This window comes from Drosophila tropicalis, unplaced genomic scaffold (assembly GCF_018151085.1).
Source record: "Drosophila tropicalis isolate 14030-0801.00 unplaced genomic scaffold, ASM1815108v1 contig_694, whole genome shotgun sequence".
NCBI lineage: Eukaryota > Metazoa > Arthropoda > Insecta > Diptera > Drosophilidae > Drosophila > Drosophila tropicalis.
In genome coordinates, this window is record NW_027173176.1 from 7173961 (window position 1) to 7190790 (window position 16830).

The 16830-nt window shown below is 41.8% G+C and overlaps 3 protein-coding genes across 3 annotated transcripts; all 3 read left to right on the plus strand.

Moving 5' to 3' along the window:
• Positions 1-644: 644 nt before the first annotated feature.
• On the plus strand, positions 645-6912 carry NT1 (Neurotrophin 1). Its single transcript, XM_068293007.1, has 7 exons — positions 645-657; positions 3153-3595; positions 3657-4519; positions 4794-4925; positions 4986-5132; positions 5216-6360; positions 6392-6912. The coding sequence occupies exons 2-7, from the start codon at positions 3158-3160 to the stop codon at positions 6712-6714; spliced, it is 3048 nt and encodes a 1015-aa protein (XP_068149108.1). The 5' UTR covers positions 645-657; positions 3153-3157; the 3' UTR covers positions 6715-6912.
• Positions 6913-7936: 1024 nt separating this feature from the next.
• LOC137579232 (uncharacterized) lies at positions 7937-9377 on the plus strand. The gene is made up of 2 exons (XM_068292937.1): positions 7937-9111; positions 9166-9377. The coding sequence occupies exons 1-2, from the start codon at positions 8004-8006 to the stop codon at positions 9375-9377; spliced, it is 1320 nt and encodes a 439-aa protein (XP_068149038.1). The 5' UTR covers positions 7937-8003.
• Positions 9378-11108: 1731 nt separating this feature from the next.
• On the plus strand, positions 11109-11525 carry LOC137579233 (pupal cuticle protein Edg-91). The gene is made up of 2 exons (XM_068292939.1): positions 11109-11358; positions 11447-11525. Exons 1-2 carry the CDS (start codon positions 11109-11111, stop codon positions 11512-11514), a joined length of 318 nt encoding a protein of 105 aa, XP_068149040.1. The 3' UTR covers positions 11515-11525.
• The last annotated feature ends 5305 nt before the right edge of the window (positions 11526-16830 follow it).

Sequence of the window (16830 nt, forward strand, 5' to 3'; positions counted from 1 at the left end):
AATCTCTCTCGTTTTATCTTTGAACAATGCCCAAAAGAAAGCAATTCAGGCAAAATAAATCAATTTCCGATCTAGATTGGTTGGCGAAAAACGAATGACTTAAGACACGAACTTGGGGGTGAAGTTCTTATGTAGCTGAATATAAGTCAGCTAACGGCTTAATGAACTGCGAAATAGAAAACAATTAACCGATCCAGAAACTTAATACAAACACGTAGCAATTGATGCCGGTCCGAATCGAACAGAACATGTGCCAGAAGGCAGCTCAGCGCAGAGCTGGTAGCAGCAGCAGATGCTTCCCCAGCAGAAATGGTAACGGCAGAAGCCGTGGAAGCAGCACAGGCAGCAGCAACAGCATTAGCGGTGGCAGCTAAAAACAGTTGGCGGTGAGTGTTGAAAGCGTTCAGACGTAGCAAGCGGCAAAAGCTGCAGCAACAAGAAATTTAAAGAAGTGTGGCAAAGTAGAAAATCGCTTTGTAAAGTCCGATAATTGAGACGCGTTCGAAGACCAAAACAATTTGCCTAAGTCAACGAATTGAATAAAAAAACTACACCTAATTTAAATCTGAGACGCGGCTACGGCCGTCAAAAGTGAAAATTAGTTGGGGGGAAACTTGAAGCTCGGTTCTTTCTAGGGAGGTGTCAACAGGAAACAAGGTGATTTCTTGTCTTGCTTATAAATTAATCATAAAAATACAAACAAAAAAGAAAAGCAAAGAAGAGGCCGCAGAAGAAGTACAACAAAATCGAAAATGGAATTTTAAAATACTTTTATGAGGTGTATTTTAGCCAAATATGTGAAATGGAAACAACTTTCTAAAAGAAACAAAACACAACAACAACAACGCGTCGCACCAAAAATTTGAATTCTGTTGTTTTTTTTTTGTGTTTTTTATTTTTTTGTTGTGTTTTTTCTTTATTCTTTACGCCTGAGGAAATTGTGTCAGCGTTTTGTGTATGCGTGTGCCTGCGGTAGTGTGTGTCCGTGTATGTGAACGCATTTAAATACATATGTACTCAAAAGCGTCAAGTTTGTGGCCTAAGTCTTTCGTTTAGGGCCCGGCGAATTGAATTTTCTGTTGGGCTTAACGATTTGTCGATAGATACAGCCATGGTTTATATGTCTGTCTTTTTACCAATCAGAAATCTCTTCAATATATTAAATCTCCCTGTGGTCTAGTGGTTCTGCGAGTTCGGTTTACTGGGTTAGTCGGTTAGCACCTAGTTGTGTCTTTGCTGCTGCTACTGCTGCGGCTGCGGCTGCGGCTGCTTATGGGATTCTTTCTCTTAGCCACAGTTGCCACTTTCTTGAGCCAGCGCCAATGCTGATTTTTCTCTTATTGCCTGCGCTTTGATTTTGTTGCTGCGTTTTGTTGTTGTTGTTTTGTATTTTGAGTGGCCTCGTTTCTCATTGCAACGCACGCAAATTACCAGTTAATTAAAGCTGGCTAAAAAAAGCACATATGTATACACCAACAAAAAGATGCAGTGTTTCCAGTGAAATTGCTACACAGCTGCACATTGGCAAAATTTTTGTTCACCCACACGAATTTCGAATTGGAAAAGTCTGGGAATCACATACAGCATGTGGGAATCATTGGCTTAATTTGATTTATGACACTATGGGTTTTTTCCAGTACCCCAGTGTGGATAGCACATTGCATCTACGTCTGGCATGGCATCGTGCGGCATTGTGTGGTATATGCAAAAGGCCACACAAAACCAGAAGCGCTCAGCTCTTTCACTCGCCATTAGCCGCTGATGCGCAGGTGTGCGAAATAAATTAAAGCCATCCTCACGATTAGCCAGCCTGAAGGAGCTGAAGCATCCATTCAATTATAAAGACAAAGCCAAACAAACGATGCTCGCAAATCGTTGTTGAAGATGTGTCTTATGCTCATAGGTTACGGCGGCGGCGGTGGCAGCGTCTCCTGCGCTTTCGGCAAATGTTTATTTGGTCGCTTGCCTGCCTGCCTTCTCCTTTATTTTGTTTTGTTTAAATTGTCAAACATAGGCATACCCAAAAGATTGCGACGATCACAGTCGAGACAGCGACAAGTTTTCACTTTTGAATGGCGCAAAAGGTCACCAGGCATCTTTGACTGCATCTAAGCAGCAGGCTTTCAACGAAGTGCTGTCTGGTAACAGCCTCAAGGAGCCACTCCTCCTCACTTGTTTTCCCTTACCTTCTCAACCTCCAATGGGTGTAGTTAACATTTAGATTTGTCAGGTCCCACGATAATAGGTTAGACTTTCCTTTGCATTTGCATTGGCTAAGGTGTACAGGGAGAAAATCAATGCACACACAAGCTTTAGATGAACCATGCTTATATCTTAACAATAAGGAAGCCAGTAAGCATTCATAGCCTAATCTTCACATTATGCTTGTATAAAGCAAAAGCCAGGAATAATTGTTTGAAACTTGTTCTGGATAAAGTTGGTTGGAAACCATCAAAAACGATTTGTGTATTTACCATTTCAGTTTTAATTTCGATTGATTTATTGACTTAAGCATTTAAAATTCCACGTAACATTTTTTTTGGCATCTCTATATGGCCAACACATCATCAGGAAAACATTTTTATGGCGTTTTTAGCAAAAACAGTTGAAGTTGAAGACTCATAACTAATATAGAAATCATTTACATGGCTTGGTAGATCTCATTAACCCTACGACAGCAACCGGCTGACAAGCATGAACCACGCAAACAACAAGAGCAACAACATGAAGAAATAGCTTTTACAGGTTGTTCAGCTGCTTCACGCCTTGTTGGGCAGTCGACAATGACGATGGCAAAGTCTTTGCCGTTTTTATCGTCATCGTCAACATTATATTACCCAAAGACAAAGTCTAAACTGCGGTAATAGCCAGGCCAAGATGTTTTGATGATACGGTGGAGCTCCCGATAGTGCTTCTAACATCCATTTCAATTGCTTATGCTCATGTTAATGGCTTTTACTTTCAACGCACTTCCGACCAAAACAATAATAGAGTTCGCTTTTGGCTTAGAATGAGCCGTTTGAGAGCGTGTGAGACATTAATAAATAGTGCTTTCATTAGTATTTTTGTTGTTGTGAAATTAAATCATGCTTAATAACTTTCAAATGATAGCGAGTGACCCTAAGTTACCATATACTTTCATTCGTTTTTAGGGAAAATGAAAACACGTTGCCTCTTCTGGGCTTTGCTCAATTGTGTACTCCATTTGGATCTAGTCAGGGGCACCAACATTAATGGGGATGATCTGATGGATTTCGATTTTGCTGATACGCCTGACACAACAGACTGGCAGCTTGAGGACGCCGAACTACAGGCTCATGATTCAGACAACAAAATTGATAATAATATGCTGGATTTTAGTGTGGACTTGAATGAGCCAGAGCCAGAGAGGCACCAGGTATCACCCTTCGACTGGCGTGAGAAGGTTCTACGCAATGCACTGGCAAAGGCACTTACTGATGAAGAACTGCGTCAAAAGTTTGTGGAAGTAATGCCCATACTGCGAGTGTTGTCCTCGCAGCAACGATTGGCTCTTTCGGCACTGATTTCCGCCCAAATGAACGCGAAGCAGGGACAAGAGCTAAGGCTAGAGCAGGTCAGTATTCCAAAACGGGAGTTTACTTTTAGTTGCTGATCCCTGTGTTTGTCTATGACAGGTTCGCATGATGTTTGGCGACGATAAGAAGCTCCTGCTGCCCATTGTCTATGATTTAGCTAATTTGGTGAAGAACTCAGCACGTAAATACATTAATCTTGGTACTGATCTAGCGGCTGCAGCATTGCTTCATCGCAGGCAAGATAAATTAACGGAGGAGGAGAGTGATCACGATGACAACGTTGGCACTATTGATGTCAGCGCCATGGTAGAGGAAGATCCCTCTTCCTCGTCGTCTTCGTCGCTGGAAGATTTCTTCGATGAGATGCAGGCTGAGGTTTTGGACCCACAAATTATTAACGAAGCCTTACAGTCCGATCTGCGAAATAAAACCAACCAGTCTCACAAAAAACGAGTACGGCGCTCCTCCAATGAGTTCATCCATAAGCTGACTCGCTCCGTTCCTGCCTCGGTCAATGAGCAGCAGTTAATGGGGGGTCTGGCTGGACGAACTATCAAATTGAATACCACGGCATTCCAGCAGCCCACTGACCCGACAACGGTAGCTCCACCTCCCTCAGTACAAACAGAATCTTATATGGAAATAGAGGATCTTGCCTTTGCAGGGCTGAATGGAACCGAGTTGCCTTTGAATGGCGCTGATAGGCGTAACACTACAATTAACGAAGATGAAAATTTGGAGCCCCTTCCCAATCCAGAAGAGCTGATTGCAGGTCCCAGATATCGCATGAGCAAGCGACCCAATCAAAAGGTGGCTATTAAGCGGAAACGTGTCCAATATCAATCAGGACGAGGCAGGCCGAAGACGTCGGCCAGCTCGCATAATCCTGTTGTGGCGCCCCCATACAAGAAATGTGAACGCTTCACTAGTCACATGTGCATACGAACAGATGATTATCCACTGTAAGATCTATAAAACCGTTTTACCACCCCGCATCCCCCCTCCACCCACACAATACACTCTTCCTAATCCTAGTCTACTTTAGTAAATTGATTAGCTTAAATAAATGTAATTTATTTGATTCACCTGCGTAGTCCCTTGCACTTACAAATCATTTTGGTTAATGGTTGTTCGATGGTTTTGGTGTTTCGGTGGTCGCTTTAATATCTCCCCTCAGTAGGTCATCAGCTAAATGTTTTTCACCCCTTTCATCCATCACTGGCATCATTGACACAGTGATCAAATTATGGGCAGCATTCGAAGGCATAAAAATGCCATGTCCGCCCTTCTAGCCGAGTTCTATGACAAACCCAACAACAATTTGGAATTCGCCGATGAGTTCGACGATTACGTGATAAACAAGAAGCGGTGAGTAGATCATTTTATAACATTATACCATCTAAAGCAATTCGTTTTTCTTTTTGCCAGGCGTGAAGATGAGGGCTCAGCTGGAGGCATGTGCCAGAGTGTAGTGCGTTACGCCCGACCCCAAAAGGCGAAGTCTGCTTCGGGAGAATGGAAATTCATAGTGAATACGGGACAGCATACGCAAACTCTGCGGCTTGAGAAGTGCAGGTATCTTCAGTCATGTGTACTGCCATCTCATTTAATCCCCGTACCTCTCACTCTATTTCATTGCGTTTTCCCTTTCTCTTCAGCAATCCCGGCGAGAGTTGCTCATATCTGGCCCAAACTTATCGTTCTCATTGCTCCCAGGTCTACAACTATCATCGCCTGTTGAGCTGGGACAAGGTGCGCGGCCTTCATGTGGACATCTTTAAGGTGCCCACTTGCTGCTCTTGTCAGGTGGACGGCTATCGCCAACAGTTTCCGCCGCTCTCCTCTATCCAAGCTAAAGATTACTCGCCGGGGTCCAGCTATAAGCTGGATAATGGCAATAGTAATGGCTACAGCACTATTAACGAGGACGATCTAGACTACAACGATGAGAGCGAAGAAGATGAACTCGGCCTAGGCTTTGGTAATTACAATGGTCGCGATACCAACGAGTTGTACTCCAGCAGCAACAAAGTGCGTAACAAGACCCCGGCACCGGCTAGTTTGGGTCCTTATCTAAGTCCACCCGATGATGAAGAGCAGTATTCAATAGGCTCCAGTTACAAGAGCCACAAGAGTCACAAGAGTAGCAGTAGTAGCACCGGAAGTGGTGGTAGTCTACCTCTAGCTAGTGCCAGTTCGAAAAAGTACTACAACCAGGTCAGCCGACGTCGGCCGCAGCATACTGAGGCTCGCGTGGATCTGGATTTGGCTCCAGCACCTAGCGAGCTGCACACTGATCAAGAGGTAAACGTATTTGCCGGCCCACCGCTGGCTGGGGAAATGCCGAGAATACCCCTCAATCGCAAGCGTATTTATACCTCCACCCATACAGCCACCGCAACATCTTCAACATCACCCTCATTATCACCGTCTGGAGGAGCAGGAGCGGGATCAGGAGCAGCCCGCATACGCTTACCTCAGTCCACAAGCACCAGTCTTCCCGCCCGAACAGGAACTGCCGCAGCAGCCGCAGTCGGCCCAGCAGTCAGTAGTGCCGCCCATGCCCATCAAACAGTTGCATCACCTAACCCTGCCGTCGTCCAGGGCCAACGTACCAAGTCGCGACCTCGTTTCTATGCGCCCCACGCGACTGCGTCGCCCACCCAGTCGATCATCGTCAGCCCAGCTAGCTCAGCGGCGTCATTACCGACAGGCCACCATGAGCAGCAGCAGCAGCATCAATCGACGGCACTTCCCCCACAACCGGCGTCCGTCAATTACCATGTGAACTCCATTTACGGCGGTGGAGTGGGGAGGAGGTGTCGAAGTTGGAGGCTCTCATAATGGTACCAAACGGGTTAACTACAATTATCATCCCATTATCGATTTCTTTGAAAAGAACAGACGGACGGAGACAGCTGTAAGCCAAGAGAGAGACTACGATACAGAAGAATCTCGCCAAGTGGAACAGCGGGTCTATCCAGGAGTGGGTGTGGGTGTGGGCATGGGCAAAAACACAGCTGGCATCTATCAGCATCCTATTCCAACAACTTCGCATGAACGTCGCATGGGATTTGGTACTGGTGGTTTGGGCGGTGCCGGGCGGCCTGGCTTTGCCAATGACAATGCTTGGCAGCCAATGGTTGTGGAGCAATAGATTTAGTCGCATGATTCCCTCAAGCCTGTCATCCATCCTCCACAAGCCCTAACCTCTAACGTATTAACCAGCACTGAATGTTGCGCTTCTCTATTTAAATGCCGGCCTTATATTGCCTAGGAATCGTGTTTTGGTAGTTTCCCTAAAAACAGTTTCTTACTTAATCTTAATTAACTTAATATTTAAAAACTAAAACCTTAAATTATTTATTTATTCCCCCTTTTTTTGTAGTGAGTAGCTAAATGTGTGTCTGAAGTGCCCCCCTTAACTGGGGTTATGAGTTTGTTGATTGGGATGTTTTAGCAATAAAGTTAATTTATTATAAAAGTCAAAAAAAGTCTTCGGTCTGATTCTAGTGTACTGCATGGACATAGAGAACAACGATTTAAAAGACATCCCTTAAAGTATGCCCTCAGATTTTGGAAAAGCTTCACTTTAAATTTCACGAATCAAATCAAATTAATGCGAGAAATAACATCATTAGTTAATTAAAGTAATTTGAAAATGCCAACGAGGTTAAATGAGAGAGGAAGTTTAAACTCAAGGAACCATGGTATACATAATGATAAATCCGACTTCCGTTGTGGCAAATTTTTATTTAGTTTGTGGCATCTTTTAGGCGAGAATGCAAAAAAGATGCAAAAGAGATAAACAAATTACCGGTTGATAGTTGAGGAGACATTTAATTTGAAATCATTAATACCATTTTTCAAGTGTGTAAAGATATTTATTGATTTTGGCAGAGTTCAAGTTGAGGGTCAGCCTACTTACTAATGAGACGTACACTTGAAAATTAATTTCAAACTAGTTTTCGACGACTCTGAAAGTTGCCGCTGCTGAAATGTGCCAAACAACTCGGCCTAGCCTGTTTGCATATGCAAAGTGGGTTTCTAAAGCGAAAGAGACTCAATCTGCGGCTTTGACCAGTTATAACATTGCAACGTTATAACGTTGCAACGTCATTCGTGTTGCACATTTGCCAGTTTCGCTTTCATTTGCTGCCGATGCGAACCAACAAAGGCGAAGACGATGACGATGGTTTCAAAGAGAAACGGCTGGCACATGACCGTATCTTTTGCATCTGCATCCCTGGCCAAAGACCAATAAAACTGGAAAAATTGAAAAAACGCCGAGGAAATTTTATAAAGACCCAATGATACAAACAATTTCTGTGCAGTTTTAGAGCAGCCATTGACAGCAGCAAAGCTACCGCCACCGCGCGTGAAAGTGAAAATAGAGAGTGAGAGTGCAAAGCAAAAGCAAAGTGCAATATATTCAAGGCCATTTTCATGGTAATGGCAAGGAGTTGCAGCACAATGTTGCTGACGCTTGTGTTAGTAATATTGCCTCTAAGTTGTCTTTGTATTAAAATAGAGGAAAAACATATTGGAAAGGACGCACCAACCCCACCACCGTCTCCACCCAATTATCGCGTTTCTAAGCCAGAACTTAAGAAGCCGTTGCAACGAGTGCCTCCTCATCTACAGGATATTCGGCCAGGCTATGTAGATGACGATGCCGGAGATGTGATACGCATTATAGAGCCTCCGCAGCACTTTCAGCAACTAAAGAAATTGCGACAAAGGCAGCCCCAATTACGTCCAGAAGCAGCAGCATTGGTTTGGGAGCAGCCCCGTAAACTGAGTAGTAATCGTTTCCCTCCGTCCCAGCCACCTAAAATGGTAGACGGAGATCTTCTCACACAAGAAACTCAAAACAATTTACAAATTCCCGAGGAAATTTTAGCTTCAGTACGAAAAACTGAACGCCTGCTGCAGCGTCAGCATCAGAAATATCCACCTTTAATGCGTCAGCGGCACATACAACGCCAGACTCATACATTGATAGCCCAGAAATCATTGCAGAATCAGATCTATCAGCGCGGTCAGCACCAGCGACTAAAGGCTGTTCTCAGTCAGAGTCAGAGTCAGATTCTGGACCACAAGCGCAGCAAGCGTGTAAAGAGGGAAGAGGAGTACAATGTTCAAAAAGGTCTTAAACTGGTGGCCCATATAGGTGAACTGATAAAGAACGCAACTGTCTATCTTCCCGAAGAGACAAAAAAGACATCGGGAAATCAGCTACAGAGTTGTGGAAACGCAACCAACTGCGACAGTCGACGACGTCGCCAACGTCTATTCAAGCAGTCAAAATCAGCCGAATGGCAGTGGCAGCGAGAGAAACAGCAAAAGGGGCGTAACTTCCGTAATGGGGCAACTACATCTGAAACAACAACGACAATCAAACCAACAATAATAACACCAACAACAGCACCTCCAAAAGCAACTACATCGTCATCATTTACGATTTCAACTACTTCCGCTATACCATTGGCCAGTCGTTTGGTAAATTCACGCAAATCGCCAAATAATAACCGCAACAGCAACTTCGGTTCAGGCGAATCACAAACTTACCTGGACACAGTCCGCCGCAGCAGCGATACCTCAGCAGCTGCCTCTGCTGTGCTCTATGCGGATGTAATGACAAATATACGAAGTTTGTGGCAGGAGCATGATCACTTCCAACAGCAATCAAAAGCCATTCAACCTGACCAAATAACAAACAATACCAATTATCAATCACTCGACATGTATTTGAAGGAGCTTGATAGCCAGGCTAAGGAGTTGTCCACACCAACCACTAACCAATTTACTACCAACTAAGAATAGGACTAATGGCAACAAGGATTAATTTTTTAATATTATTTATTTTTAGGCTTAGCGAGAAGTGTTTCAAAACTATACCAATTACTACATAATAAAAGTTTTTTTACGAAATAATTTTATATTGGAAATACCCAACGCATAAACTAGTATCTTTTCTTAAGTTAGAGGCTGTATTCTTCACTAAATGCTTATATTATTTAATTCTATTTTGGTAAGGCAACAAATCAAAATTTCAATGGCACATCGTCTCAGCTCAATCTTTGTCCCCGTCCCCGACTTCGTCCCAGTTCACCCTCAACTGCGAAGACCTCTCTTTTGGATTCTTTCTGTTGCCCAGTCAAGCATTTCATTTGGCTAATTACAAGCATCTCGAGTCACAAGTTCTTGGTTAAAGCGGCAATTTAGATAAGCAAACTGGCAATTAGCTGGGTAGCCAAAAACAAAAAACAAACAACAACGAAAAACAGAGAAAAAAAAAAACTTTGGCTTTCTGGGGTCTTTTAACGTGCGAAACGCATTGTCTTAAACCCTGACCCCGGGCAACATGCAAACATGTGAGAAATTGAGCTGCCAACTGAGATTCAGCTACATGAGTAGCGTATCGTACATGGTCGCAAAGACTATTACAAGGCGGAAGGATGGAAGACTTTAGGGAATATAAATAAGTTTGACCTCTTGCTCTCTGGTTCCGCTTGCTGATTTTTTTTCTTCTATGTCAAATATCATTTAAATGATTATATACATTTTACACATATGTATGTATGTATGCATGTATGTATGTATGTTAACTAGCTAGCCAACTATCCAACTAGTTTATTTCCCCCAAACCGACATGCAAATAAGATATTTTAGCATTTATCTAAATTATTTTTATGGGTGTAGATGCCTTTTGCTGTTACATTTTGAGCACGTTGGGTGAAATAAAATTTCATTTCCATTTATTTCATTTTTGGATAACGCTTGAAATTTTGTGGATCATTTTTATGGATTTAGAATGTTGCCTAGCCACTTTGGCAGGTAGTTTTATTTATTGGGCTCGTGTTAGTTTTTGTTGAAGACGGTCCAAATTAGAATTCGAAATTAATTTCTTTGTAGGGAAAACCAGTTCTCTGTTTTTTGGCGAATTATGTAATCGGGCAGGGAAGACGTTCCTAGACTGGGGAGAAGGAGGAGCAAACGCTTGGATTCTTCGGTCTCTGACAAATGTAATCATAGTTAAAGAAACAATTAGCAGAGTTTACTAGATGTTTACCTATTGTTGATTGTCCATTGCGACATTGACCCCACATGCAAAAGGGAGGTGGAGGAATACAAAAAGCGCATGTGAGCAATAGAGAAAGAGAGAAAGAGAGGGAGAAGCGATTTTAAAGCATTGTAATTAGCAGTCGGTCATGCAAGAAATAAGTAGAAGCTACGATAGACCCATGCTTCATTGATAGTGGCGGTGGTTGTGGCAAGGGAGTGGGCCAATGGGGCAGGCTTATTGTTAGAAGCGCACTCAGTTGCCCATTTGAAAGAGAATGAGAAAGAGAGGGAAACGATGTGCGGGGGATTTTCGTAAAGGAAAATTTCAGACAATTGTTATGTCGCCGCTGCGCTTAGATGGCAAACGTTGCAAGAATCATTGTGGCCATTATATAAACAAGCAGCACGACTCTAAAAAGTATCAGTCGTTGTAAGCTTCAAGTGGCATTTGCAACCATCCCGACAAACAAACAAATTATCAACATGGTGCAAGTTCGTTTTATTGGCCTGCTCTTAGTCTGCTCGTTGTTGGCGTATTTCCTGCCAGGATTACAAGCAGCCCCAAGTCCACGTCCTCAGGAGGAGCCCAGCGCCGATCTGGAAGCAGGAGTAGCCGAGGAAAAGGATCTTGAAGGAGCAGCCTCCTTTGGCTACGGATACTACAGTTCTCCCTATTTGGGCTATTATGGCGGTGGTTATTGGCCGCATTACAGTGGCGGTTACTATGGATTGGGTGAGTTTGGTGAGTGGTACTAAGATAAGGGGGTAGCGAGGCAAGAGCCCTAAGTTTATCTCTAATCGTCGTTGCTCTTCCCGTTTAGGCTATCCCTATTATGGCGGCTACTACGGACTCCACCATCATCATGGTCACTACGGACATTACTACTAGACCAGATTCATCTCAGATTCAATCTATGCCCTAAGAGTTACGCACCAGCCTCAATAGATGATCGCAAGCACTTTAGCCACAATTTAATTGCACAAGGATAATTGCTTTAATTAAGCAACAAAATCGCAAAAAAAAAATAGTTTATAGTTCTACATGATAATTTCCAGCGACATGCATCTGACGGACGCAACAACAACAACAACAACAAACAGTCTCAGTCAGCACATCTAACTGGTTTCCCAGTGGCTTCTGTTATTGCTTCTTTTTTTTTTTTTTTTTTTTTTGTATCTTTTTTATGAGCCGCGTCTCTATCACCTAGAGAACCATTTAAACATATATCATATAATTAGTACTGTAGTCTGTCGTAAAAAACTTTGCAGTAAAATGTTGGTACAACTCGATCGAAATAAATTTCAACCACATTTAAATTTTAAATTGATTTCATAAACATTTGTTTTATGGTTAAGCTAATTAATTAGCTCTTAAGCCAGAAATTTATCCAAATAGGCATTAAATAAAAGCCAAACAGCCGCCCATAACCCCCATAGCCCCCACAAAGTTTTTTGACTTTTGTTTAACAACCCTAACGGCTTTTTTCGCTTTAAAAAAACCCTTACAAAAAACCCCTCACCTACGAGTTCGTCCGGCTGAATCCGAGATACACAATCTCTGCAATATTTGAAAGCTCACATGCTCTGGAGCTTTTACGGTCTGATAGGAGTTTGCATCGATCCAGACGGACGGACGGACATGGTCGGTCGGACGGTCGTCCTGATCAGGAATATATACATATACTTTATATGGTCGATATGGTTCCTTTTATGAGTTTTATACTTCTGACCACAATTGATTTACCCTTTTTGCAAGGGTATAAAATGTCTCATCTATTCCCCTGGACTTGACATTCACATGCGTGGGGCCAAAAAATGAGTATGGAACGTAACGGCAAGGGCATACAAAGTTCGGCATAGCCGAAGATACCTTTTTTCATTGTTTTTTCCAGGTTTTTTCCAGGTGCTACGTTCTCAGTACGACAAATTTTATTAGCTTCTCATGGACGTGGACGGACGTTCTGTTGCTCTAGGAGATGCAACTGTTAGTCTCTTGACAAGACTTGGTAATTATGGCAAACCAGTTCACGTTCATTTTAACTAACTACTTGGCGGCTATTGTACATAGTATTTGGAACGTATGTGTAATTTATGAGAGTAATAAACAAATTAACATAACTGAGGGCGGTTCTCTCAAATGTGGCAAATGTGATATAAATTGCCCACTTCAAGAACTGTGTAAGCCAAATTAACTTAATTTCTTAAACACTTAAGCAAACAATAAGCGAGACCCTCAGCTTTGTCTTTCTGGTCAAATTTTGACAAGCAGCCATCGGATATTGGTTATTTTCGGTTATCATTGAACTGCAGTCAAAGTGATCACAGCAAAGGTCACCAAAACTTTGAACTTGGACTCAACTGAGCCGAGAAGATTAACCGTTTTTGGCTGTTAGCTTTATGGTGCGACAATAACCGTTTGATTTCATTACGGATTTGCTTCAGACGTCAAGCGCTGACAACGGTTTTGCATAAATTTGCATGGCTAAAGATGGGGAGACAGACGGCTGAAACTGAGAGGGCTGTAGGGCAAGACGAGAGGGATTGAGAATTATGATAAATGTGGCCAGGCATACGCTTAATGCAATCGAGTTGATAAACGCAGAAAGCCCAGAATTTAAATTCATCTATGGCCTCCAATTGGCTTATACTGTTCGTTGTATTTCGCTCTTATTGTTTCGGTCCAATATCAAGAACATTTTCAGTCCATTCATCGCGACGCTTTGTATTCATAATTATTTCTTCTTTTTTTTTGATTGGCATTCATTTGGCAAACAATAATAGCGTTAAATTGGCTATTAAATTATCGTTTAAGCGCAGCTCCCCTAAAAATTCCAAATGTTTGTTGTCTGTGTATGTGTGTGAAGCGTGGCGAGCGCTGAAAATGAAACAAACAAATGTCAGCGGCATATTAGTCAGGCAGTGCAAATTTTCTGTACATTTTCAGATGATTCACTCGGCAGGCCAAAATGTCATTTAATTAGTGAAATACTTTATCAGAAAGTCACAAACTTGTTATCCGCTGTTGTCTGGTTTCTATTGTTCCCACTGTGTGTATAGCCGTAATATAATTTAAAAAGAATCAAAACCGAATTGGGAACATTCATTGCACTTTCTCACACTCGTAGCTTAAAATTTGTTGTGGCTGTTGATGAGATACCAATATCTATTTTCAAATCAACCAAACAGATTTTTACCAGTGATTTCGTTTGGTATTAATAGCCCACTCAATAGTTCACAGTACCGTTGAGCAAACTTTTGTTCGGCCCCTCGATTTATTGTGAAACTTTGAAATGAAATTCAAATTTGACTGTTTACTTGAAGATTTGTTGTAGCTGTTTTTGGTTTACCCACAAGTTCGAGTACATGACATAACAGATTGTGGGGAAAATTGGAGTTTGGGACAGACATAGTCAGAAATACTAACAATTATTATTATCTTAACAGAAATCTCGTTTTGATTGAAATCAAATTAGGAATTCGTTTTCAATTATGTGGCTCGGTTTTTATAACTCTATTAGGCTTTAATAGCATCATTAGCGGAATGACGAGAATGTGTTGCAATTGCAATATAGTGCAGTCATATTGAAGTGCTGTAATGATATGGGTGTTGGAGCACATATTGTCTCTAAATAATTAATCAATCTATATGCATTGGGCATTAAGTGCTTAAAGTCAACTTAACTATAGTTGAAATGTTCCTGGTGTAACAGGTTCGTGTCTTAAGTCTTTTATGTCAAGTTCGTGTCTTAAGTCTTTCGTTTCGTTCTATGAAATAAAATTTCAGATTTCCACTTGCGGCAACAAAAACACGCAGTGAATTGCATTCATGCCACCAAGGACATAGCTCCCCCGAACGTACTTGAACCTGCCCTTCTCCATCTTTCTCTCCCCAATCGCCGCTACGATGCCAGTCCTGGACTTGACCCTCAAAACTGGCCATTGAACTGGCTGCAAAAACTTGTTTTCATGGTGGCAACTGTGGTTTCATCTGTTTTTGTTTCTTTTCATTTTGCGGCAAGAGCAGTAAGTGGAGCTGTGGTCGGCATTTTGCATACCAAAGGCATTAAAGTTGTGGCTTTGACCTTGCCCAATGATCTCTCCATGGGGCGCTGCCAGGCTTTATGTATGTTTGGGGTTGTTCTGGCTGGTGCTCTGCTCTGCTCGACTTGACCAGTCGACCCAGAGTCGTCGTCGTCATCGTCTCCGGCAAGGGCAATCAATTGTTAGCGGCCAGCGAAAAACGCTACAAATGCATCCGAGCGAAAACTTTGCTTCGTTTACTCTGCTCGTAATTTAATTTCCAGCTAAGACGAAAAGTCAAGCTCTTTAATTAGCTGTTAACTTCCGCAACATTTGCGTTCAAGAATATTGTTTTTTGTATATGTTTTTTCGCCTTTTTCGATTTTAGTTCTGCTTGTCTATCCACCTTTCCTGCCTCTACTATGTATGTATCTGTATGTGTTGTATTGTGGGTGCGTTCCAAATCTGAAAGTGATTTATTAGCGAGTCGACTTCTCCATAAATATTTTGTGCTTTGATTTGTGAAACTGAAACTGATTTTAATTAAAAGTTTTTTTTTTTTGTTTGCTTAGAATATATGAGGGAAAATTCCTCAAGTACTAAAACCATGTATAAGGTAAGCAGGAAACTTCTATTTCTAAATTCTGAAACTAAATAATGAAGCGCGAATGTTCATTTTACATTGACAGGAAGTTTAATTTCAGTGAGGGAATAAAATACGACCAAGTTTGTATAAATCGCTCGAGTCGAGTCAAGTGGAAACAATTATTGCCACAAATGGGTCTTCTTATTTGGCTGATGATGATGATGCTTGCTTGGTGCTTACTGGTGGATTTTAGAAAGTCTTAAATCCTGTAAGCTAAGGTCAACACCGGTGTAGTCGACTGAGTCAACTTTCAGAACAAGAACGGGTTCTCGACTCTCAACGCAACTTCCTTGTTCGTAACAGGATCAGGGTTTGTACACAAAATTCCCCTTCTACTGTCATTCATATCCATGTGTTGGCACTTAAAATGATAATTCATTGTTGATACGATGATGATGCTGCTGCTGCTGCTGCTGGTGCGACCTTGAGACAAAAGTGCAAAAAATGTTTTGCAGCTGTGTGTAGGATGTAATTAACTTGAACTTGTTATTGTTGCCGGTTTCGCTGTCTCTGCTGTCGCTGCTGTGACGTTCTCTGCTGCTGCGATTGGACGCTATAACCGAAAATGCTTAATGAAAATAAACCAACGCATTGTCCAATGTCGGGTGCCTTTCAGCTTTCCAGCTAATCGTTCAAATGGCTGCCATAAATTTGACACTTGAATTCAATACCTCAAGCCATTGTCGCAAAATGAAATTAGATATTATTAATTTGTTGTTACCCTAACGAATTGAGGGGCTCATAAGCTATTGATTTGGAGAGGCCCACTTTTGGTAATAACATTCTTCTATTCTATTTATGGATATCGATGAAATTGATGCATTTTTTATGAGAATTCGAACAGTAAGGACAATGGGTGATCCCTCATTGATACAGAAATACCACATTCTGCTAACTTTTTATCAAGATGCAAGTTTTAATAGAAATCTGCGAAAATCATGCTTAATTGAGTCGGTTTGTGTTTTTTTATCGGCTTCCAAAGAGTACATTTTATTTTACTTTCCTTTTCATATAAATTCGTATTTGCTTCTTTCTCTTTTTGTTAATTATTTATTATTTATTTAGGTTTTACTGCACAATATTGTATCATTTTTCAATACACTTATGGCTTGTCGAACAGTTTAATGAACTGTTTGCGAATGATGATTGAGTTTTGGGTGAAAATCATTGAGGCTGATTCACGTTGAGAAGTGGATTTTGTCACTGTCACCTGTTGTAGTTGCCATTATGATTGTTCACCTTGCGGTTTTATTGATGAGCTCGGGACTCGCTGATTGACTGTCTGGTTAGCCGACTATTTGTATGCCGGTGGCAAAATTGTCACTCTTCCAACCTGCCCGAATTGAAGTCATAAAATGCATAAAAACGCCAGCATGTTCTTATTATTTATGTGGCAAGTGTTTTATGCATTTTAACAAGTTCTTTGAGCACAGTACACAGAACTTGCGTAGAACATCCTAGTGCCTGGATCTCCTTCAAAATGAGCTGAATACAAATCAGTCCAAACGCGCAAAAAAGGCTTAACATTTATATATGTAT